Genomic DNA, 25116 nt, shown 5'->3' on the forward strand with positions numbered 1-25116 from the left:
ACGGTGGTGCAGTCACAGCCTCTTAGAGTCAAGTAATAGCCACCACTTCGGGACGTAGACCAGGCCTGGAGCCCAGAGTGGCTCTGCTTGGCCCCAGCGACACAGGCATGAGGGTGGGTGCAGTGGGCAGCCGTCACTGGGGGCTGCCGGGCAGGACACAGCATCTGAAAGTCTGCGTCCTGGCTCCTAGCCCCTGGCTCGTCCATTTATCCTTTATTTATTTATTTGTTTATTTACTGAGACATGATCTTGCTCTGTCACCCAGGCTGGAGTGCAGTGGCACAGTCAGCTCACTGCAGCCTCGACTTCCCAGGTCAATCAATTCTCCTGCTTCAGCCTCCCAAGTAGCTGGGACCACAGACATGCACTACCACACCTGGTTAATTTTTGTATTTTTTGTAGAAACAGGGGACTCGCTATGTTGCTCAGGCTGGTCTCAAACTCCTGGGCTCCAACCATCCTCCTGCCTTGGCCTCCCAAAGTGCTGGGATGACAGGTGTGAGCCACTGCAACTGGCCTCGCCGTTTATTTTATACATGCCTTAGATTATTCATTCCTTCACTCACTCATTCGTTCATCCATGTCTCCTTTCTGTTGTCCTTAGGTTCTCTCCCTGTTTTCTCTTTTCTTCCTTCTTTTCCTTCTCATTTTCCCCTTGAATTTCCTTCCCATTTCCCCCCTTCTCTCCTCTCCCTCTCGGTCCGTCCATCTGTATGTGTTGCTTCTTCTCTCTCCATCCTCTCTGGGTGGCTCCATCCCTTTCTCCCTTATCTCCCCAGCTCTCTCTTTGTTTCTCTCCCCTTCTGTCTATCTCTCTGTCTCTTTTCCCCCAATATGCCTGTCTCACTTTTCTTTATTCAGCATTCCTCAAACTGCCTCATTCACGTAAGACAATGTTTTTGTTATTATTGTATGTTTGTTATCTGTTGTTTTGTTATTGTTGTCTCACTCTGTCACCCCAGGCTGGAGTGCAGTGGTGTAATCACAGCTTGCTGTAGCCTTGACCTCCCAGGCTTCAGCGATCCTCCCACCTCAGCCTCCTGCTTGTTGGGACTATAGATGTGCACTGCCAGGCCCAGCTAATTTTTGTATTTTTTGTAGAGATGGGGTTTCACCATATTGCCCAGGCTGGTCTTGAGCTTCTGGGCTCAAGCAATCCACCTGTCTTGGCCTCCAAAAGTGCTGGGATTACAGGTGTCAGCCACCACGCCCAAAAACAATTTTTCACCGTATTGTTCTAAACAAATGTTCCCCTGAACATTAAAGAAATCTAAATGTCTACTTTAGTGTTGTCTCGGGGAATAATAACCATAACATCTAAGGTTTTATGAGATACATTTTCCCCTAATACACACTGAAATAAATACAACCATTAAGAGAATGTTTGCAGTCAGGTGTGGTGGCTCACCCCTGTAATCCTGGCACTTTGGAAGGCTGAGGCAGGTAGCTTGCTTAAGCCCAGGAGTTCGAGACCAGCCTGGGCAGCATAGGAAGATTCTATTTTTTTTTTTTTTTTTTGAGATGGAGTCTCGCTCAGTTGCCCAGGCTGGAGTGCGGTGGCACAATTTTGGCTCACTGCAAGCTCTGCCTCCTGCATTCAGGCCATTCTTCTGCCTCAGTCCCCCGAGTAGCTGAGATTATAGGCGCCCGCCACCACTCCCGGCTAATTTTTTTGTATTTTTAGTAGAGACGGGGTTTCACCATGTTAGCCAGGATGGTCTCAATCTCCTGACCTCGTGATCCACCCGTCTCGGTCTCCCAAAGTGCTGGGATTACAGGCGTGAGCCACCGAGCCCAGCCTCTATATTTTTTTTTTAAAGAAAGGGGGTGGGGGTGAAGAGATGAAGATTGAGCGGTTGTGGCCGTGTTGCCGACCTCGAGCAGCAGTTGGCTTCGCCACGTAGAACCCAGGAGTAGGAGACTCAGAATTGAATCTCTTCTCCCTCCCTGCTCCTGTGAGATATTTTTGATCTTCAGCTACGTTTTCGGCTTTGTGAGAAACCTTATCATCAAACACAATGGCCAGCAATGTTACCAACAAGACAGATCCTCGCCCCATGAACGTGTGTTCATTGGGAATCTCAACACTCTTGTGGTAAAGAAATCTGATGTGGAGGCAATCTTTTCAAAGTATGGCAAAAGTGTGGGCTGCGCTGTTCATAAGGGCTTTGCTTTTGTTCAATATGTTAATGAGAGAAATGCCCGGGCTGCTGTAGCAGGAGCGGATGGCAGAATAATCGCTGGCCAGGTTTTAGATATTAACCTGGCTGAAGAGCCAAAAGTGAACCGAGGAAAAGCAGGCGTGAAATGATCAGCAGTGGAGAGTACAGGTCAGAAACAGAACACCCTTCTCCATCCCTCTACTCAGCTCATCTTTTGACTTGGACTATGACTTTTAATGGGACTATTATGATAGGATGTGCAGTTACCCAGCACGTGTACCTCCTCCTCCTTCTATTGCTGGGGCTGTAGTGCCTTTGAAATGTCAGCGTGTATCAGGAAAAACTTCACGAAGGGGCAAAAGTGGCTTCATTTGTAAGAGTGGACAGCAGGGATCTTCCAAGTCCGGAAAGTTGAAAGGAGATGACCTTCAGGTCATTAAGAAGGAGTTGACCCAGATAAAATGAAACGTGGACTCTCTCCTGGAAAACCTGGAAAAAATGGAAAAGAAACAGAGCAAACAAGCAGTAGAGATGAAGAATGATAAGTCAGAAGAGGAGCAGAGCAGCAGCTCACATGAGACTCATGTGAAGAGAGAGTCTGAGGGGGGTGCACATGACTCTGCTGAGGAGAAGGACCTCGTGGATGATGAGGATAATGAAGATGGGAGGATGACCAGCTGGAGTTGATCAAGGATGATGAAAAGGAGGCTGAGGAAGGAGAGCATGACAGACAGCGCCAATGGCGAAGATGACTTGTAAGCACATAGAGGGGCTTAGAAATCTTAGCCTGTTATTTCTTTGCCTAGGTGCTTGTCTAAGGTCAAATGTTTCACCAGATCCTCTCTTCTAGTATCTTCAGCATGTGCTCACCGTCCTCCTCATCCTTGTCCTTCCCATGTTCATTAATTCATATTGCCCTGAGCCTAGTCCCATTTTCACTTCCTTTGACACTCCTCGTAGTTTTAAGTCTTACCTTGTAATTTTTGCTTTTAATTTTGACACCTCTTTATGACTTAACAATAAAAAGGGTGTATGGTTTTATCACCTGTCTCCAAAATAATCTCTTGTCATGCAGGGCGTGCAGTTCTTTTCATTCATACCTAAGTTCAGTAGTTGCTTCCCTAACTGCAAAGGCAATCTCATTGAGTTGATGAGCTCCTAAAAGCAGCTTTGAGTTAGAAGTATGTGTGTTACACTCCTACATCAGTGTGCTGTGTAACAATGTAGGATGTAAGAAATGTACAAATGTAACAATGTATTTTTGTGAATGAGTTGGCATGTGTAACAATGTACAATGTAACAAATGTACAAATGTAACAATGTATTTTTGTGAATGAGAGTTGGCACCTCAAACGCAGCCTCTAGAAAAATAATTAGTGTTATAGTCTTAAGATTTGTTTTCTAGGCCAGGCGTAGTGGCTCACATCTGTAAACCCAGCACTTTGGGAGGCCAAGGCGGGCGGATCACGAGGTCAGGAGATTGAGACCATCCTTGCTATCATGGTGAAACCCTGTCTCTACTAAAAAATACAAAAAAAAAAAATTAGTCGGGCGTGGTGGCGGGCGCCTGTAGTCCCAGCTACTTGGGAGGCTGAGGCAGTAGAATGGCGTGAACCCAGGAGGCGGAGCTTGCAGTGAGCTGAGATTGCGCCACTGCACTCCAGCCTGGGCGACAGAGCGAGACTCTGTCTCAAACAAACAAACAAACAAACAAACAAACAAACAAAAAAGATTTGCTTTCTAACGTTGATACTGTGGGTTATTTTTGTGAACAGCCTGATGTTTGGGACCTTTTTTCCTCAAAACAAACAAGTCTTTATTAAACCAGGAATTTGGAGAAAAGAAAAAAGAAAGAAAATATTCACCAGTTTTTTGCCTGACACATGATGGGGCGGGACACCATATCTGCACCTGGGGAGGGGCTGAATTAGTGTCTCCTTCACCCCTGTGCCCTGGTTCCTCCTTCCCTCCATTGCATCCTTTTTTTTTTTTTTTTTTTTTTTTGAGATGGAGTCTTGCTCTGACACCCAGGCTGGAGAACAGTGGTGCAATCTCAACTCACTGTAACCTCCATCTCCTGAGTTCAAGTGATTCTCCTGCCTCAGCCTCCTGAGTAGCTGGGATTACTGGCACACACCACCACACTCGGCTAATTTTTGTATTTTTAGTAGAGACGGGGTTTCGCCATGTTGCCCAGGCTGGTCTCAAACTCCAGATCTAAAGTGATCTGCCCGCCTCAGCCTCCCCACATGCTGGGATTACAGGTGTGAGCCACCGTGCCCCACCCCATTTGCATCCTTGTCGCCATTGCTTCTTGGTTACTTAGCCCATTATCTGCACTTGATGTGGGACTGGTATCTCATCTCTAGAGAAATTTTTTTTTTTTCTAGAGAACTTTCTTTGTACCAGGCATGCTTCTAAGCACTTCACGATATTCAAGCATTTACATCCCCTTAACAGTCCTGGGAGATAGTGACAATGATAATTCGTGATCAACAAATGGGGAAACTGAGGCACAAAGTGGTTTAATCAGTGATTAAGTAAACTTGCTTATGTTACAGAGGTTAAACTCTCTCAGAGAGGTCCCTGCCCTCTTGGCACTCAATCTGTAAGACAGAGCAACCTCTTGGCAGTCCCTCACGTGGACTTTAACAGAGGCAGTGGGACCCAGTGGAAAAAGTCAAGGAGAGCCTCCTAGGGGAGGTATTTGCTGAGTTGGGTTTTGAAGGTTGAGTAGGAGTTTGCCAAGTGAAAAAAAAGCAAGCAAAACAGCAAAGGCTTTCCCTGGGGAGCTAGGAAAGCCTAGGGAACCATGAGAAATTGGGGTAAACGGGAGCAGATGAGGAGTGTGACAGGAACGAGATGTGGTTGGAAATGTACATTGAGGCCAGATGGTGGGGGGGGCCTCAAGTTTAATGGAGAAGGGGTCATATTTGAATATCTAGCAGTTGAGAGCTGCTGGAACACTGTGGAGTCACCTTGCTTGGTTCAAATACTGCTTCTTTTACTTCAACTACCTGTGAAATCATGGACAAGAAATATAACCTCTCCTGGCCTCAGTTTCCCCATCTGTAAAAGTAGACAATAATAATACCTAACTGGAATGTGCTAGATAAGGGTGAGCTGACAGTAATTTTTATTTGCAGTGGGAGCTAAGTATATAACTGGGGTTATAAGGTGATCAAATTTGCAATTTGGGTAATCATACCCAATTCCCTCCTAATGCCTGCAAAGGGAGCTGGGCCCACATCTCTGGTCCTCAGTTTCCCCATTGTGAATCCAGTGAAGGGGGGCCTGCTTTAAGGCTTGAGTGTGCCTTCCTCCCTTGCCCCCACATCCCTGCCCAGGCTGGACCTGAGGCAGTTTCACTTTGACCCAACTTCTGGCAACTGAGGCCTTTCCTGTCAACAGGCTGGCTATAAGAGGACTCGGCAACAAATGGCAGAAAGATGCCCAGAGCTGGGCAAGCTGGGGGTTTCATTTTCAACAGTACAAGCTGGGGACAGAGCCAGGGTCCCCTGAGTTAGGATCCAGCCTGACCTGGGAATATCATCCCTTTAGTTGAGCACGTACGCTGGGGTGCACAGTTTATTATCACTATTTATTTTATTATTATTATTATTTTGGAGACAGGGTCTCACTCTGTCACTCAGGCTGGAGTGCAGTGGCATGACCTTGGTTCATCGCAACATCCACCTTCCATGTTCAAGCGATTCTCGTGCCTCAGCCTCTGGAATAGCTGGGACTACAGGTGAATGCCACCACACCTGGCTTTTTTTTTTTTTTTTTTTTTTTTTCTGGGTAGAGATGGGGTTTTAACCATGTTGCCCAAGCTGGCCTCAAACTCCTGAGTTCAAGCAATCTGCCTGCCTTTGCCTTGGCCTCCCAAAGTGCTGGGATTACAGGCATAAGCCACCTTGCCAGGCCTATTACCACTTTCTTTTAATCCTTCACACACTGAGCTCTGGGTGCCTATGCCATTTCACAGGTGAGAAAACTGAGGCTCAGCATCACTAAAGGGGCTACTTGTCAATAACACACAGCTGGCAGTGTTTCTCCAGGCATGGGACGAGTGCCCTGGAGGGTCTCTGGGTGGGAGTTTTAGGCGAAACATGGACATTTTCATAAAACATTGAGGCCTCTTCCTCCTCTGTGAAACCATGATTTCATATTTTCATCCTCTTGTAGTCTTTCTGCTTAAGTCAAAATGAAAGTCTCATGTTGGTGCTATTGTGCCATAAACACCTCTCTAATGCTTGCTAATACTCCCCCTTCTCCTTCTCCCCTTTTTTTTTTTTTTTTTGAAACAGAGTCTCACTCTGTCACCCAGGCTAGAGTGCAATGGCGCAATCTTGGCTCACTGCAACCTTCACCTCCCGGGTTCAAGCAATTCTCCCGCCTCAATCTCCCAAATAGCTGGGGATTACAGGTACCTGCCATCATGTCCAGCTAATTTTTGTATTTTTGTAGAAATGGGGTTTCACCATGTTGACCAGGCTGGTCTTGAACTCCTGACCTCACGTGATCCACCCACTTCAACCTTCCAAAGTGCTGGGATTACAGGCGTGAGCCACTGCACCGAGCCTCTCCTTCTTCTTCTTCTTTTTTTCTTTTCTTTTCTTTTTTTTTCTTCTTTTCTTTTTTTTTTTTTGAGACAGAGTCTTACTCTGTTACCCATGGTGGATTGTGGTGGCAGTGATCTTGGCTCACTGAAACCTCTGCCTCCAAGGTTCAAGTGATTCTCCTGCCTCAGCCTCCCGAGTAGCTGGGATTACAGGTGTGCACCACCATGCCTGGATAATTTTTGTATTTTTAGTAGAGACAGGGTTCCACCATGTTGGCCAGGCTTGTCTCAAACTCCTGACCTCAGGTGATCCGCCCACCTCGGCCTCCCAAAGCGCTGGGATTACAGGCGTGAGCCACTGTGCCTGGCCTCCTTTCTTTTTCTGTCTCTCAACCAAACATGGAGCAGACCTTTTGCTCAGCACACAGCAAATACTTAGAACACAGCAGTATCTACCTAGAACTTACATTGTTTGGATTTCGTTGCATTGCTTAAGGGTTACCTCTTTGTTGCGGGTGATTTTACCTTCCATATATGTAATGAAACATTTCCCTTGAAATAAAATTTACTTAAGGAAATCATGTAACTTAATTTGCAGAAAATATTAATTAAATAACAGAACAGCTGGGGACTTGGACAGATCTGGCAAAAGAAAAAACAAAACAAACAAATAAACAAAAAAAAAAATACAAGTGAAGCTCCAGTGACTGGTGTGACAGCCTCAGCTTACAGATGAAAATGAAGGCATGGCTATACAATTAAGCTGCCGGGTGTTAGAACCCACCCCCCACCAGGGCTCTGCTATCTACCTGCAGTGTGACCAAGCCCGTTATTTAACCCTATGCCCCAGTTTCCTCATTGCAAAATGAGGGTAATAATAGTTACACCTGATTCATACAGTTCTGGTGAGGATTAATCGGGATACTACGCATGATTTACTTAGAATCATGCCTGGCGTCTAGTGACATGGGTGAGCTGGCAGCCACTGCTGTTATTAGCAAGAAGCAAGCTGAGAATGGGACCAGGTGGGTCTGACTTCATGGCAATGCTGATTCAAATCCTCTGCACAGCTCGTGTGATGCAAAATAATAATTATTATTATAGTTCTGGCTGGGTGTGGTGGCTCATGCCTGTAATCTTAGCACTTTGGAAAGACAAGGCGGGAGAATCGCTGAGGCCGGGATTTTGAGACCAGCCTGGTCAAGATAGCAGGACCACTGTATCAAGTAAAAAATTAAAAATAGCCAGGTGTGGTGTTGCACGCCTGTAGTCCCAGCTACTTGGGAGGCTGAGGCAGGAGGACTGCTTGAGCCCGGGATTTTGAGGCTGCAGTGAGCTGTGATTGTGTCATTGCACTCAGCCTGGGCGACAGTGAGACTGTTTTTCGTTTGTTTGTTTCTTTTGTTTTGAGGCGGAGTCTTGCTCTGTCAGCCAGGTTGGAGTGCAGTGGTGCGATCTCGGCTCACTGCAACCTCTGCCTCCCAGGTTCAAGCGATTCTCCTGCCTCAGCATCCCTAGTCGCTGGGACTACAGGTGCACACCATCACGCCCGGCTAATTTTTGTATTTTTAGTAGAGACGGGGTTTCACCATGTTGGCCAGGCTGGTGTCGAACTCCTAGTCTCAAGTGATCCGCCCACCTCGGCCTCCCAAAGCTCTGGGATTACAGGCGTGAGCCACCGCGCCCAGTCAATAAGACAGTTTTCAAACAACAACAACAACAACAACAACAACAACAACAAAAACCAGCAGCAATGAAAGAATCAAGCAGAAGGCCGGGCGCGGTGGCTCACGCCTGTAATCCCAGCACTTTGGGAGGCCGAGACGGGCGGATCACGAGGTCAGGAGATCGAGACCATCCTGGCTAACACGGTGAAACCCCGTCTCTACTAAAAAATACAAAAAACTAGCCGGGCGCGGTGACGGGCACCTGTAGTCCCAGCTACTCGGGGAGGCTGAGGCAGGAGAATGGCGGGAACCCGGGAGGCGGAGCTTGCAGTGAGCTGAGATCTGGCCACTGCACTGCAGCCTGGGTGACAGAGCGAGACTCCGTCTCAAAAAAAAAAAAAAAAAGAAAAAAAGAAAAAATCAAGCAGAGAGGGCTGTTTCCAACGACTGGGCACACATCACGTGTTAAGCACTTTTCAGGGATCCTTTGATTGAACTTCACTCACGAGGTGGGTAGTTCTTAACCTCATTTCCAGGTAGGAAAAGAGGTTCAAGACCTAAGGTCTATGTGAGGCTGGGTAGGCAGGGGTTGGTGTGGACCGGAATGCGGTGGGAGCACACGTTGGTCTCTGAGGACCACAGGGTGTGGGGGAGGGCTCGCTATTCTGGCCTTGACGTGGCATGCCCTTGGGACATGCCCTTCCCGGGCCTGGGGTGTTCCAAGAGCCCTGAGATCCCAGCAGGCAGGACGGACCACGAGGACTGGGAACCACGTGAAGGTCAGAAGGGCTGCGGGGCCAGCAGTGCTTCCGAGAGGCCGAGAGGAAGCCCAGGGAAGACGAGTTTGGCGGAGGCGAGCCAAGTGAAGCCGAGCGTGGCCGAGCCACGCCGAGTGGGCCGGGGCAGCGGTTGGTGGGGAGAGCGGCGCAATGACGTCACTGGCGCGGCACGTGGGGGCCGAGAGTGCAGGAGCCGTGGGGTCTCAGTTGGATAAAAACTGACCAGTTTTCGTTTATCTGCCTCGACCCCGACCCCGGCTGGTAGAGGGCACTCCTGATGCACGGGACCAGGGAGCAGCACGAGCAAAGGCCCTGAAACAGGAGGGAGCGCGGTGAGTGCCTTGCCCAGACCCCTGGGCCGTCGTGGGACGTGGGCCTTCAGTGTGCGCGGGGAGCCACGCAGGGCTGCGGCGTGGGATGCCGGACTCGCCCTGGGTGTCGGGGGAAGGAGGGGATAGGGAAGGTTGTACTGGGGCCGTACAGTCATTGTAGAGCCTGGAAACCGTTTCCCCTGAGGGTCGTCTGTCGGGTCCCAGAGCCAGGACCACGGTTGGGATAATTTGAGCGCCCACCTGGGCACCGCTGTCACTGTGTGAATGTGCTTTGGTGAAAACTGTGCTTCCTTCTCTGGGGGAAACTAGATACCCCCTACCCCCAAATCAGGCCAAGCCCACCGCGTTATTCCTGGTAAGCTCCCAGCCCTGGGGAGGCTCTGAGTGATGGCAGTGGGAGGCCAGGTGAGAGGTACGAAGCTGGCATCCAGGTGGAACAGGCCACACCCACCTTGTCCCAGCATCCACTAGGCAGGTCCTGTGGCCTTCCCTTGCCGTTGGTCTGATTGGCTGGAGCCAAGGGGCCTGGCCAAGAATGAACCGCTCCCTTGTAAATATACATCTGAGGCAGGAAGCCAAAGCCCACCTCCCAGGTCCTCTGCTCAGATCATCTCCACCCAGCAGCCAGGTCAGATCAGGTCACCTCCACATCCCCCATCAATCTTGAAATCCACGCTTTCCACCAAGGTCTACAGGGCCCCACGTGCCCGGGCCCCTGCCCATCCCTCCCACTCCGCCAGCCTTCTTGAATGGGCGGAACTCCTTCCTGACTGAGCGCCTTTGCGCTAGCTCTTCCCTCTGCGTGGCCTGCTCATCTCATCTCCTGGCTTTGCCTGGCTAGCGCCTTCCTGTCATTCCAGGCACAATAATTTCAGTGTCACCTCCTGACCTTTCTCTCTAAAAGGGCCCTATTCACTGTCCAACTACCCTGTCGAGTTTTATCTGACCACTGTCACTATGTACTTGGAATGTTCCTTTTCCTTTATTTCGTGTTTAGTTATTTACTGTCCAAGGCCCTGAATGTAAACTCCATAAGCAAGGGTCAGACCCCTCTATTTTGTTCATTCCTATATCTTTTTGGCTTAGATTAATGTCTGGCTGGCCGCAGTGGCTCACACCTATAATCCCAGCATCTTGAGAGGCTGAGGTGAGAGGATCGCTTGAGTCCAAGAGTTCAAGACTGGCCTAGGCAACATACGGAGACCCCATCTTGGCAAAAATAAATTAGCCAGGCATGGTGGTGCACGCCTGTGGTCCCAGCTACTCAGGAGGCTGAGGTGGGAGGATCGCTTGAGCCCAGGAGGTCAAGGCTACAGGAGCTGTGATCACACCACTCTACTCCAGCCTGGGTAACAGAGTGAGACCCCATCTCTTAAAAAAAAAAAGAAAGAAAGAAAAAAGAAAAAAAGAAAAAAAGAGGAGGAAAAGGATAATGCCTGTAACATAGGAGGCACTCAATCAGTGTTTGCTATATGAACCTCAACTATCATTATTGGCACCTCATCATTCAGAGATGCATTTAGCACCTACTACATGCTAAGTTGTGTGCTAAGCACATTCTACCTATTATGTCATAGAAGAGGCTCAGTTCGCCACTTCCTGGGATAATGACAGTACCTACTCATAAAGTTGGGAGTATCAAGTAGGAGGAGGTGAGGCCTAGGAATATGCATTTTCACCAGAGTCCTCCCTTATCCCATCCCCTCTCCCACTAAGAAACCCATCCTGGGCTGGGCACAATGATTCATGCCTGTAATCCCAACACTCTGGGAGGCTGAGGTGGGAGGATCGCTTGAGGCCAGGAGTTTGAGACCAGCCAGGGCAACATAGTGAGGCCCCATCTCTACCAAAAACAAGAAAACTAAATGGGTGCGGTGGCTCACGCCTGTATTCCCAGCTACTCAGTCCCTGGGCTGAGGTGGGAGGATTGCTTGAACCCAGGAGTTTGATTCTGCGGTGACCTGTGATCTCGCCACTGCATTCCAGCCTAGGTGACATAGCGAGACTCTGTCTTAAAAAAAAAAAAAAAAAAAAAGGAAGAAACCCATCTTGTTGTTTAGAGTGGGATAGACTTGGTCCAAGTCCTGGCCATCTCTTTTGAGCTGTGTCACCTTGAGTAGGTATCTGCACTTGTCTGAGCCTCCATTTCCTCATATGGAAAATGGGGGCCAGAGTTTTCAGCTCAGGGGTGACTTGGAGGCTGGTCACAGGCTGTCCCCACCCCCACACACAGTCCTCATCATTCCAAAGAGTGCCTCCTTTCTCATGGTGCCTGCCACACTGCCCTGGCTTACCTGCTCAGTGGGGAGGACACCTCCACTGCACCTGGGGCCCCAACTCACTCCCTTGCGCACACAAACCCTCCTCTCACTTTTCATTCTTGTAAATTGACGTCAGCGCTGCTGAATCATGAAGCTGAGGTTTGAGAGAGATCTACACCACCCGGGAAGCCACATGGTGCTAGTGCGCGCACGCGCGCGCGCGCACACACACACACACACACACACAGAGACACACACACACAGCCTTTTCCCCCTTCAGTGGTGCCTGCACACACTTTTAGTCACATGGGACGTGGGGTGCAGCTCCCAGGGCTTTAGGTCACTGTACCTATGTTAGTATAGATTTATTTTAAATGACTCATAAAAGGAGGAAGGGGCCAGCTCTGGGAAGTGTGATCAGAGGGGCCTTTACTCTTAGCTGTTCTGCTTCAAGTTCTACAGGGGGAATGGGTTTGGATACCCAACACTTGTGTAAGGAAAATGTGTTTTTTATACTTTTTTCAAAGAAGGGAAAAAAAAAAAACATATCACAAGCTACCTGCTAGTTGACCCCTCCTTTGAGGAGGACCTGTTTTCCCATCTGTAAAATGGGGATGTTCACAGTACCTAAATCGGAAGGCTGGGTGTGAGCTGAATGCTTCACATAGGTGATGTGGGACCTGGGAGAGGCTCCTGCACAGTCAGTGCTACATAGAAATACAAGCAGCTGCTGCTGTTATTATTACTGCAACAGTTAGGTCCTCGGGTTGCCTAGTGGTACCCAGTCTCTGAAAAAGTCCTGAGTGGGTTTGCAAAATCCGGCTCCACCCCTTGTGGTCCTGCTTTGCCTCTCTGAGCCTGTTTTCCCATCTGTCAAATGGGGCCAGCACAGCCAGCAAGTGGTCACTAAGGGTCTGTATCACTAGTATTACAACCCGATCCCCAAGCATTGCCATCTTGGATTTCTGTTTCTCCAAACACTGCCCACAGGAGGTAACAGACAGAAAAGAATAAGGACAGGACTTAATCCACCTCAGAGAAGGAAGGGCAGGGGCATGGCAAAAGAAAAAAAAAGAAAAAGCAGAGATTCTTTGGAGGTCGAGGTAAGACATCACCTCCTTCCGTTCCACTTCACCTTACTAAGGGATGAAATTGCCAAAGCTCTCTGAGATCCTAAATCTCTTCTGGCCATCCTTAAAGGCCTGGAGCCTATTTAATCCCCAAGACAGGCCTGGGCTGCTCTGGCTCTTTGACCATCAAGTTAATTTTATGCTGTACTTTCAAGTCTGAAAGGTATTATTAAGCATTAGGACACTATTATATGTGTGTCCAAGGCTGAAGAGGGCCACTTTAGCTTCTAAAGATGAAGTGTGACGTGTCCATCAGGTTGCTTAACCCTTAACCTGAAAATGACTCAGTTCACCATGTGTTGAGTTACCAGCATGGTCCATGTGTCAGGCTGGCCAAAGACACAGAAGTTGCCAGAAACCCAGGTCCTGGGCACTTTCTGGTGCTGTGGGCCAGCCCCACCAACGTCCTGGAGCCACCCTGCCCTTACCTGGCTCCTGAAAACATCAGTCTCCTATATGATGCACAGAAAGTTGCCCTTAGAAAGGTGGAGGCCCAGGGAGGCAAGGGGAATTGCCCTAGCCGCCAGCAGCACCCTCCCGCCACCACAGACCACAGAGCCTCTTTCTGGCTCCAAGTCGTGTGTTCACCAAAAAGTACACAAGACAGAACAGCGTGACAAGGAGGAAGCTAGACCCAGCCCTGTATCCCCCATCTCATCTCAAATGAGTATCCCTTGATGCTGGTTCAGAATGTGCCACTCCTCCTTCCAAAAACTCACTAATCCCCCACCCCCACCCTCTTCCTGGAAGCTGTTGTGGTCATAGAACCAAAGAAGTTTCCTCTCTGCTATCCATTTGAAGCAGATGCTTAGTGGACAGCCAAAAAAACGGCCCAAGTGTTGTCTCTGACAGGAATGGCCATTGGCAGATTTACTCAGTTTTCCCTTCTGTAGAATGGGGATAAGAGCCCGTGCCTCACAGGGTTATGCCTCTCTCTATAGGATTAAGTAAATTTAAGCATGCAAAGCACAGAATTAGGTCTGGCACAGACAAAGTGCTCAAACGGGAGCTGCTGTCTTACTGGACACACGCCAAAACTAGACCAACCGTTTCTCTCCCTGGAGAGTTGTGGGTGGAACCCTGAGGGATGCCCAGCCACAGAGCAGGCCCGGTACACCACCTGCAGCCCAGCAGGTCAGCCTTAGGACCCTCTCCCCTGGACCTGTTCAGAACCAAGTTAAACTTTTGGCCAAAGCACACGTTCTAGAAACCTTTTTTTTTTTTTTTTTTTTTTTAAAAAAAACTTTCATAATAAAGTTTATTACCTAAACTGGCTTTAAAAAATATAAAATAGGATTCTGCACAGCAGAAAAATAAAGCCAGAGACCCTCCCCCAACCCCTGGTTTGTGCAAAGATACTGGGTATATGTAAACATGAAGAGGTAGGAGGTGCGAGTTCAGGTCCTGGCCCCAGATACAGTTAAGTTAAGCTGCTACAACAACCAGGGGGACCCCGAGGGAGCACCAGGAGGGGGAGAACCCCCTCAAGAGGTGAGAAGGGGTCTGCAGCCTCGTCTCCAGGCCTCGTCTCCAGCCGAGGGCGGGAGGCGCCTTGCCCCTACACCCACCCGCTCCCTCCAACCCAGGCAGGGGAAAGGTACCCACCCCGTAGCTCCAGGCAAATAACAGAAAATAACACGGCACCCCAGTTAATGCTGCGTGCACGGCGGGCGCGGCCGGTCAGATCTGGAAGGGGAAGGAGCTCAAATAGTCGCGGAGGACGGGGTTGAGGGGGATGCGCGCCAGGTTCTCGCGGCCCACGGTGGCCACGATGCGCTGGCGGCACAGCTCCTGAAGCGGCCGGACGCGGCGCTGGCGCAGCGGGGTCCCCAGCATGCGACGCGGCGCCGCCACGTAGTGCTCCAGCAACTCGAAGAGGCAGTCGAAGCTCTCGCGGCTGCCGTCCAGGTGGAAGCGGCCGGCCTGGAAGTGCACGCGGATGCTCGTGGGGCCCGAGGCCATCTTCACGCTGAGGGCGAAGAAGCAGTTCCGCTGGCGGCTGTCGCGCACCAGGAAGGTGCCCACGGGCTCGGCGCGCAGCCGCTCGTGTGCTCCGTGCACGCTCAGGGGCCCCCAGTAGAAGCCGCAGGCGTCGAGAAGCGCGCTGGCGCGCGTGATGCGCCGGTAATCGGCGTGCGAACGGAACGTGCGGAAGTGCGTGTCGCCGGGGGCCGGGGCCGGGGCCGGGACCGCCGGGCACGGCCGTGGGCGCGCTGGGGCCGCGGGCGAGGAGGAGGAAGAGGAGGAAGGCTCTGGCCGCCGTCGGGGCTCTGCTGCTGTGGAGACTGCATTGTCGGCTGCCACCTGGTTGTGTGCTACCATCCTACAGGAGGGGCCAGCCGGAGGGGTGGGCCATAGCGTCCGGGGGTGCGCTGCGGGGGAGACAAGGCGGTGAGCTGGGGCGCTGCGGGACCGGGCAGGTGAGCGCCCGCCGGGCAACTAGGGAGGGCGGCGCTCCCGGTGGATCCGGCCCTAGGGGGCGAGCGCGGAGCACCAAGTCCGCGCGGCACCGTTCAGCCTCAGTGGGCACAGCTAGAAAATGGGCTCTGTACTCCGCGGAACTCTTCCCGGCGGGTGGGGGCTCGGTGGAGGCGGAGTCCGGCCTCCAGGCAGCACCGAGAGGGGGGCGTGGAGAGCAGCCGGCTCCGGCTCCAGCCGTCCGGCCCCGGCTCGCCGCCCCGCGCCCGCCGCCTGCTGGCGAGGCTAGGACCCGCGCCTGGTCCGGGAGATTTGGGCTAGGACCAGAGAAAGGCTGTGCTGTGGGAGACCCGCGCGCGGGGGGCTGCCTGGGTGGGGCCGGCGGGGGCAAGGGGCGTGCCAGTCGCGACCCCATCCTGCAGCCCCCGAGGCCCGCCCGACTCCTGGCTGCCCTGGACTCCCCTTCCTCCTCCCTCCCGCCTCCTCGCCCAGGGCCCGGCTCACCTGGCGGCGGGGCGCGGGGCGCCGCGGGCGGGGCAGCGGGGGGCTCCGGGACGCTCCGGGGCGGCTCTCGCGCATGCTCCGGGACCAGGAGCCGTGCAGCTGCCACGGCCGCAGCTCACTGTGCTCGGCGCCCGCCCCTGCGCCAGTCTTTTAAACCAGCTGGGAGGCGGGGCTAGCGACGGCGGGAGGCCCCGCCCCCCGAAGGCCCCGCCCCCAGCTCCACTTTCGGTTTCTCTTTGTGCCGTGGCGTCCGGCGGGGACCGCTCCGGCCGTCTGCACCCCTCCTCTGGACCCTCTCGCGGGGCCCTCTGCCCGCCTGTTCGCACCTGCCCCAGCACCCGTCCCTCGAGGGCCCCTGGCCCGACCCTGCGCCTTCTGGCCACTTCTCGGACGCCTCTTTCGGACTTGGCGACCCCGCTTTTGCCCCGCTACCTCGGGTTCCACTTTCTGCCGCCAGGCCCTATTGGGACGCTCCCTGACACACCCTCCTCCACCCCAGGTGTCTCCACACCCGCCGGGGACAGAGCCCTGTCCTCTCCTCCCTTGCAGCCAGATCCCCCCAGGAGGCCACAGAACCTGTCCCCAACCCTGAGCCTGACCCCACCCCTAGACCCCTTCCTAGCCCCTGCTTCAGCCGCCGTCGACTCCCTCAGTCGCCCTCCCTCCTGTCCCGAAGCCCTGCCGGCCGCTGCCTCTGGTCTTGGCTCGGGCTTCCCGGGAAGCAGCGGCCTGACCACAAGCTTCAGAGGAACCCTGGCGGCGCGGGCGCCTCCACCCCGGCCCAGTTCCTCGGAAACTGGGCGGGGCCGGGCAAGGTCCCTGGTGGCCTCGACTGCCCTCCCTGCGCTCCCACTACCCGGCAGCGGAAGAAACTGAGGCCAGGGAGGGGCTGGGATTTGCAATGGCTTGCAGATAGGGAGCTCTGGACCTGGATCCCGCCTTCCCCGTCTTCATTTTGGGGAGAGGAGCAGCTGGACGACATCAGATTGGAACCCAGTGAAGAAATGGTGCATTCTCAGACGTGATGAATCCCAAAACCTGGTTTCCTAGCCCTCATCTCCCTCGACCCCTTCCTCATAGATTTCCCCTTCCTACTGCTCCGTCAAGCATCTGCCCTTCAAAGACTGCCTTCCCACCACACACACACCCGGAGCTTGGGATGGTGAGCGGTCGGTGGTCAGGGCTGTCTTTTGCACGTTTTGGTGATTTAGTGATTCCCATTGTCGTGCGAGGCCATGGAGTAGGTGCCTGGCTGCTCCGTGTATTTTTGAATGAAGGCATGTGGGGAGCCCCAGCATCACAAGGGGCCACACAAAAGCCTGGGTAGGCTGGGGACTTGGTGACTGGTCTCACACTGGGGCACACTGCCCTCTACAGACAGCTCTCAGGTGACAGCCCAGACAGCTTCTCCCCTGGAAGTCCTGGTGCCTGGTCCTTCTTCCTGCCTCCCTGGCCCCAGGATGCCTTCTTCCCCAGGCAGAGCCTAGGTCTTTATTCACCTCCTGAGCACAGGGGGTGACCCAGAATCAGCCTGGCTTAGCACCCCATCAGTACCCTGAATCTGCGTTTGTTCAGGGCTAGTGGTGGTCATTGATGTAGCCTCCTAGGTTGTGCGTGTGTAAGAGGTAAGAGAAGATGCAGAGCTTTGCCTGCACCAGAGGTCAGGTGTGTGATCATTCGAGAGATGTCCACTGAACATCTGCTGGGGGCAACACTCTGCGGTGGGTAATGGAATTACAAGGAGACCTAGCTCCAACTCTGCACCTTTCTATTCTTGTGACCTTGAGCGTGTGATTAATCTCTCTGCCATGGTTTCTTTATCTGTGAAATGGGGATAATAATAGTACCTCTAGCAGGGCACAGTAGCTCATGCCTATAATCCCAGCACTTGGGAGGCCAAGACAGGAGGATTGCTTGAGCCCAGGAGTTTGAGAACAAGCCTGGGCAACAAAGTGAGACCCCCTTCTCTACAAAAAAAAAAAAAAAAAAAAAAAAAGTACAAAAATCAGCCAGGCATAGTGGCTTGTACCTGTAGTCCCAGCTACTTGGGAGGCTGAGGCAGGAGGAAGGTCGAGGCTGCAGTGAGCCATAATTTCATCACTGCACTCCAGCCTGGGCAACAGAGTAAGACCCTGTCTCAAAAAGAAAAACACAACACTGCCTCCCTCCTGGGGTTGTGTGGGAATTAAATGAGTGAATACGGGGTCAGGTGCTTAAAACAACCCATAGCGTATAATCAGCACTCGGTAGATGTTTGCTGCTGTTGTTCATCCGAGTGTGCCTGTGGGTGTGGCTGTGTGTTGGAGCCCACAGACACATGGCTTCAACCCCTGTGTCCATTTTTTCAAAGAGATGGAGTGTTGCTGTGTTGCTCAGGCTGGAGTGTAGTGATAGGATCGAGGAGGCACTATAGCCTCGACCTCCTGGGCTCAAGAGATTCTCCCATCTCAGCCTCCTGAGTAGCTGAGACTACAGGCACATGCCACCACACCTGGCTAATTTTTTAAATTTTTTGTAGAGATGGGGTCTCACTACATTGCCCAGGCTGGTCTTGAACTCCTATCCTTAAGTGACCCTCCTGCCCTGGCCTCCCAAAGCACTGCCTTATAACCCCTAGTCCAGGGACCACAGGCCCGGGAAGGCACAGCAAGGGAGCAGGGAAGCTTCTAAGGGTACACTCAGCACACGTGGGTTCTCCTCACTGCCACCAGTGACAGACAGCTTTGGTTTCATTTTCTAAGTCCTGTGTTCAAAATGAAACCAAATCCAGATGCTGAAAGAGAAAAAGAAATCTGCTGATTGACAAGCATCCGCCTTGTGGGCTGTTCTCCCTGGAGGGCTGGGCACCAGACTCACAGGAAGCCAGGCAGTGCGAAACCCTGAGGGGACTCAGAGTGCTGGGCAGGATGGGACCAGGCTCTGACCCCAGACCTGCTGCATGACCTTGGGCAAGCAGTCTGCCCTCTTGGTACCTCATTTGCCCCAACTGCAAAGTGAGCTCTGAACGTCTCGTACCTCACAGAGCAGCCAGACATGCAGAGCCAAGGGCAAAATGCCAGGCATGGAGTCGATGCTTGGCACAATGACCTCTTGTCACAGGGCGGATAGACCAACCCTATGTCCACAGCTTGCTAAACCACAGCCAGAGCCAGATGTGTGGGAACATTCTCCTCCCTACTTTGGCAGGTCCTTGAACCCCATATGCGAGGGGCCCAGCCAGCATCTAGGGGAAGTCAAGATCCTGATGGCTTATGGCACTCAGCTTTTCAGTTTCTCTTTCTGGCTTTGGTGGCGCCTTGCTGGGAAAAGCAGCTCCTGGTCAGGGTGTGTAATCGGGAAACTGGTCTCTGCCCTGAAATTCCTCAGCCCTCCTTTTCCTCTAACCCATGTGTCAGCGAGGATCCCATGGGAGTCTGTGCCCCTGGGAGCCCCGAGCAGTAGGGCTCACATTGTGGATTCTGCTGACCGCTGGTCTGAATTAAAATGGGTCATTTCATAAGCATGTGGCCTGGGGCCAGCTTCTTAGCTTTTCTGTGCCTCAGTTTCCATATTTGCAAGATGAGGTGATAACATATCTATTTCTTCAATATTTATTCAGCAGATATTTATTGAGTTCTTACTGTGTGCCAGGCACAGGGGACTCAGAGGTGTTCGGGCAGACCTAGGGGAGTCAGTGAATTCACACCATCATTGCAGATCATACTGGGTGCTATGTGGGAAAGAAACAGAGAGAAAGGGGTGACTGTGTGTTTGTAGGGTGAGATAAGGAAGTTAGGGAAAGCCTCTTGGAGGTGGTGACATTAGCGCTGAGGTCTTTCTAAAAGTGGGATAAATACCGCAGGTGGAGAGAACAGCCAGTGCAAAGGCCCTGTGGTGGGGGTGCTTGAAGATAGGAAAGGAGAGTTGGTATAGCGAGCCAGGGGGTGGTGTGGGGGTGAGGCATAGGGGTTGGCAGGGTCTGATCCATCAAGCAGGGCCTTGCTGGGCTGTGGCAGGGCTTTGGATTTTGGCCTGAGTGCACGGGCCAGCCATCCAGGCCCAGGAGACAGCATAGGACTGAGTGTGGAAAGGGCCTTCTAGCTGCTGACCTTCCCAGCTGCTGGGCTTTCGCCACAAGGAGCTGTGGCAGTGGCCTTGGGACACTTGCCCATGGTCGTGTGAATTGGAAATTATGTTTCCCTTGATCAGATGAGGAGAGCACAACTTGGGGAACTGGTGGAACTTGGTGAAGGTATTTTGGGGAGCCCTGGGGCTTGGCAGAACCTGGCCTGAAGTCCTGTGTCTGGAGTCCTGTGCTTTGATGTACGGAGTAGATCCCTTCTGCTCCCACCGCAGGAACGACTGTGCGTCTCAGTGGCGGGTAAAGGGGTGTGAGCTCAGAGGACCCAAGTCCAAGGAGAAGGTGTGAGAGGCCAGGGAGCAATGGCATGAGCCGGTGGCCGGACTCCAAAGTGGCACCAGTCCTGGAGACTTGGTGAGACTCTTCCAGCAGGCACAGGTAAAGAAAGGAGAGATGAAGTCAGCCGTTACTTGAAGTAGTCAGTAGTCACTGGCTTTCGGAAAGCAGTCAAGATTGTTATGTTAACAGCTGTAAAATAGGAGGGGCAGGAAAGTAGAATTCTAGGAATGCTGGGGGAGGGGTCCAGACACACGTGCCTCCAGTTCCAGCTCCCCTCCCCATCAGCTGTGTGGCTTTAGGCAAATCCAGTGGCCCAGAGAACTGTCACAAAGCCCAAGCCTGGAGAGCACGGTGCCCGTTCTTCAGTAACTCCCTTGGGATCTTTGTCGTGGCCTATTCACTCCATTTTTGTACAGTATTCCAACAAGCCTAACCAGTTTCTACCCACCGCCCCCCATCCCATAAGTGACAAATTAGGTGTCAGCAGCTGACAGCAAGGACCAGTAGCAGTGACATGGGGGCAAAGAACGTGCAGAAACTATGAAACTAGGCACAAGAGCTAGCACACAGAGTGTGGGGCAGGAAGATTCCTCGTGTCCGTGGGCCCTCGCTGTGGTGATGCTGTTGAGAATGTCGGGTGTCATGATGACAGGTGGAATTGGGCCCGGTTCTCTCTGAGGAGGCGTCTGGTCTCAGGGTACACAGAGCAGCAGCAGTCTCCTCACGTGCCACAACTTAAGAAGCCCAGCATCTACTGGCCCAGTTGGCAGCGCCCTAGGCAGGCTCAGGGAGGGGTGACCCTCAACTGAGTTGTAAAGAGTGAGCATCACTTGAGTTCAGGAGTTCAAAACCAGCCTGGGCAGCACAACGAAACCCCATGTCTACAAAAATATGAAAAAATTAGCTGGGCGTGGTGGTGCACACCTGTGGTCGCTGCTACTTGGGAACCTGAGGTGGATCACTTGAGCTCAGAAGACAGAGATGGCAGTGAGCTGAGATCACACCACTGCACTCCAGCCCGGGGAACATAGGGAGACCCTGTCTCAAAAAAAAAAAAAAAAAAAAAGAATGAGATCTCGCCAAGGGAAGGGAGGGAGGACATATTCCGGGCAGAGCATGACAAGAATGTGAGGCCCTGGGCAGCACATGAGGCCAAAGGTAAGCCGGACACCCCAAGGCAACCCTACTGGCTTTTAGGAGGAGACTGGTCTAGAGGAAGAGAGAGGGCTGGGCTGGACCTTTCCCTGCCCTGGGGTGATGGGTCCCTTTGTGGGAGAGCATTCTGGGTCACCTTGCCCAGACCAGCAAGCCCAGAGCAGGGGCTGATGTTATATCCACATGCCTTTACAGCCTCTCCGGATTCAACAGAGCTTCGCTGAGCACCCATTAGACACATTCACTAATGCTCATTCCTTTTTTATCCTCTTTTTCCTTCAGTTTTCCTCCCCAAAGGTAACCCAGGCACCAGCTCAGTCTGTTCTTTAGGATCTTTTTTATTTTTATTTTTATTTTTATGTTTTGAGACTGAGTCTCCCTCTGTCACTCAGGCTGGGGTGCAGTGGCGTGAACACAGCTCACTGCAGCCTTGACACCCCCACCCCCACTGTGCTCAAGCAATCCTCCTGATTCAGCCTCTCGTGTAGATGGCGCACACTGCCATGCCTGGCTAATTTTTTCATTTTTAGGGAGACAGAGTCTCACTTTGTTTCCTAGGCTGATCTCAAACTCGTGGCCTCAAGTGATCCTCCCGCCTGGGCCTCCCAAAGCGCTGAGATTATAGGCATAAGCCACTGCTCCCACCCTGAGATCTTTTTCTGTGCATCTACATGCTTGTATTTTGACCCATAAAAATGATGTCCCTTGGGCCGGTATGGTGGCTCATGCCTGTAATCCTAGCACTTTGGGAGGTCGAGCTGGGAGGATCACTTGTGGTCAGTTCGAGACTGCTGTGAGTTGTGATTGTGCCACTGCACTCCAGCCTGGGTGACAGAGCAAGATCCCAATTATTTAAAAAAAAAAAAAAAAGTATTCCTTTGTGTAGGACTTTTCCCTCTATCAATGTCATGTCTTTCTCCATCTTGCCTTTTCCCCCCAACAATCTGGCTAGATCTGGCTAGATCACGTATAGATCGACCCCAAGTTCCTTAAGAGCTGCATGGTACTCCTCAGCGTATGTTCATTTAGCCATCCCTAGTGGGCGGACACATAGGTTGTTTTTTTGCTCTTGCAAACAACGTGTCCTGCAGCTCCCTGTACAGCCTCTTGGCACACATGTGATAAACCGTTCTTACCGTTTGAATGTTCATAGGCGCCACCCAGTCGCCTGCCAGCGTGCTGTGCACATTTACCTTCTGGGCAAAAGCGTTCAACAGTGTTTCCCCATGCCTTCGCCATTATCATACTTTTTCCATTTTTGCCTATTTGATGAATTGGTAAGTGATGGCTTCTTGTTGTTGCTTTAATGCCTGCTCCTTCTTTCATCTACTAAACAAATATTTACTGCACACCTAGTATGTGCTAGGCACTGTGCTAAGTCCTAGAGATGCAGCAGTGAACAGCAGGGCCTCCTCGGTTCTCTTTACAAAGTGTGAGATGCACCTGAGACTCAGAGAGGTTGAGGAATAGTCCTGGGGTCACCCAGCCAGGGAATGGGGGAGCTGGGATTTGAAGCTGGGTCTGTGTGACTACAGGGTTTGAGATATTTTTCCTCTTGAATCATAGCTCACATGGGCATCTCTGCCAGGGTCTGCCCTCTCGTCTGAGCGCTCCGTTCCCCACTCCTTCCTCAACCCGGGACCCCTGCGTTTCCCCTTGGTGATACCTCAGACCCTCAGGAGTGACAGCCCTGCAGGTAACCCCACCACAGGACAGGCTGCACCTCACTGTTCCCCAGACCTCACCTCATTCCCCAGTAGCCCACTGAAATTAAATCCCTGAGTATCAAGATAGATCATCTTCAGAACCCGCATACTATCTTGCTGGCTGGATTTATTGTCTGCCTGTCTCCATTTCCTGAATTTGGGTCTCCAGCAGGCCTGCCCCCAACCTACTGCCAGCCACCCCAAGCCAAGTAAGTGAAAGCGTGAATCTGTGGTTGGATTTTTTTTTCCTGTCATCACCGTGCATCTGACTGTACAAGGGTGGTGTGTATTGTGAGTGCTTGCTTACGTATGTGTTTCCTGTGGGAAGGGTCGGGGGAGGTGACTGAGAGCCTGCATGCATGTGTAGCGGGGGGGTGTGTGTGTATTTGGGGTCCACATGTGAATGTGGGTCTCTGTGTCTGAGTGGGTTTGAACGGCTGCTTCTTTGCATACGTGGCCGGGAGTTCGAGATTCCGGTGAGTTGTGACTGTGTATGTGACTATCCGTGTTTGCGCCACTTTTGTGTTGCTCGTGTTGGTGTTGGTTTCAGGGAAATGTGGAGTTAAAGATAGGTCCATAAGCCACACGCGTGAGCCAGTCCATCAGCTTATAATAAAAGATCTGCCTTCAGTAATCATATCATAAAAGGACACTGCCCAGGAAGCAGGGAGGTCCCTTGGTGAGTGGGGCTCAAAGTCCCTGACTTTATGTCTAACCCTGTCTCCAGTTCCTCCTTCAAAATGTGTTCCCCAGAAGGGCCTCCCAAACTCTTGCACTGATGTGTCAGTGACTATCATGGCTTAATGTGGCCTTACATTTTCAGCTGGGAACCAGGAAGTTTTGGACAAAACGTGAATGTCTTATCTTAGACCTGCTTGCCAGGAGTCCTTGACCAAGTTATTTCACCTCTGAGTCTCAGCTTCTTCATCTGTACAGTGGGACCAATAATGTCTCTTGTTGAGGAGTGTGGATTCCGTGGAAACATTTATGTCAAGACATCGGGCATCAAGTAGGTGCTCAATAAATGTAATTCCTGAGCCTATAGAAGTGCTTCCCCGCACCCTCTCCTAATAGAAACAGCCTGGAACCTTTCCCTGCTGTGAGGGGAGGATAAAGGGACCCAAGGAAAGGAGACTGACAATGACATTGAGTGACATTGGTCAGATGGACCAGGCCCTCTGTTGGATGCTTGCAGGTGCATTATCTCAATGAATCCCCACCAGGACCCCTACAGGGAGGCACCGTTAGCCTCCCATTTTACAGAAAAGACCAGGATGCAGATGGGGGACATGACTTGCTCAAGTCCACACAGCTGAGGTCTGAAAGAGGAATTTCCATGTCATGCCGCTGCCTGGGACAGGCTCAGCAAAGCTTGGAATCCTGCAAGGCCTTCTGCAAGACACCTGGGTCCATTTCCCTCCCCTGCAGACACCCCATCACCACTCATTTCTACTCCTGCCCCACCCCGCCTTCACCTGCTCACCCCGTTCCTTCAGCCCAAATGCCAAATGCAGCACAAAAGAAAGCAAAGTGACCATGTGTCTGGTGCTGTGCTGGGCACCTTGTCACACACCAGGCTGCTGGGTACCCCGCCCCCCAGCATGTCAGAATGGTGAGCCCATTAGACGGAGGAGGTGAGTGAGGCTCAGAGTGGTCTAGTCCCAGCCCCCTCAGCTAGGATAGTGAGAACCAGAGCAAACTTGAGTCTGACCCTAAAACCAAGGCTGGTGGGTATGAAGGTCAGAAGCCAATTTACACAAGACCCTGACCATTCCCCAGTCCTTTAGTCTGGCAGCCGGTGTTCCTTCACGAAAATCTGCCTGGGACTTTTTTTTTTTTTTTTTTTTTTTTGAGACGGAGTCTCGCTCTGTCGCCCAGGCTGGAGTGCAGTGGCCGAATCTCAGCTCACTGCAAGCTCCGCCTCCTGGATTTATGCCATTCTCCTGCCTCAGCCTCCTGAGTAGCTGGGACTATAGGCGCCTGCCACCTCCCCCAGCTAGTTTTTTGTATTTTTTAGTAGAGACGGGGTTTCACCATGT

At 52.0% G+C, this 25116-nt stretch overlaps 1 protein-coding gene and 1 pseudogene across 1 annotated transcript; one reads left to right on the forward strand and one right to left on the reverse strand.

Annotated features, from left to right (window-relative positions):
* Positions 1-1287: 1287 nt before the first annotated feature.
* LOC102133529 (heterogeneous nuclear ribonucleoproteins C1/C2 pseudogene) lies at positions 1288-3640 on the forward strand (annotated as a pseudogene).
* Positions 3641-14099: 10459 nt separating this feature from the next.
* SOCS1 (suppressor of cytokine signaling 1) lies at positions 14100-15943 on the reverse strand. The gene is made up of 2 exons (XM_005591262.5): positions 15818-15943; positions 14100-15267 (listed from the first exon to the last, which is right to left on the reverse strand). Exon 2 carries the CDS (start codon positions 15215-15217, stop codon positions 14576-14578), a length of 642 nt encoding a protein of 213 aa, XP_005591319.2. The 5' UTR covers positions 15218-15267; positions 15818-15943; the 3' UTR covers positions 14100-14575.
* Positions 15944-25116: the final 9173 nt, after the last annotated feature.

Source organism: Macaca fascicularis, chromosome 20 (assembly GCF_037993035.2).
Source record: "Macaca fascicularis isolate 582-1 chromosome 20, T2T-MFA8v1.1".
Lineage (NCBI taxonomy): Eukaryota > Metazoa > Chordata > Mammalia > Primates > Cercopithecidae > Macaca > Macaca fascicularis.

Bases quoted from the DNA above. Each gene is read 5' to 3' on its own strand.
- SOCS1 (XM_005591262.5), bottom strand. From the start codon at position 15,217: ATGGTAGCACACAACCAGGTGGCAGCCGACAATGCAGTCTCCACAGCA.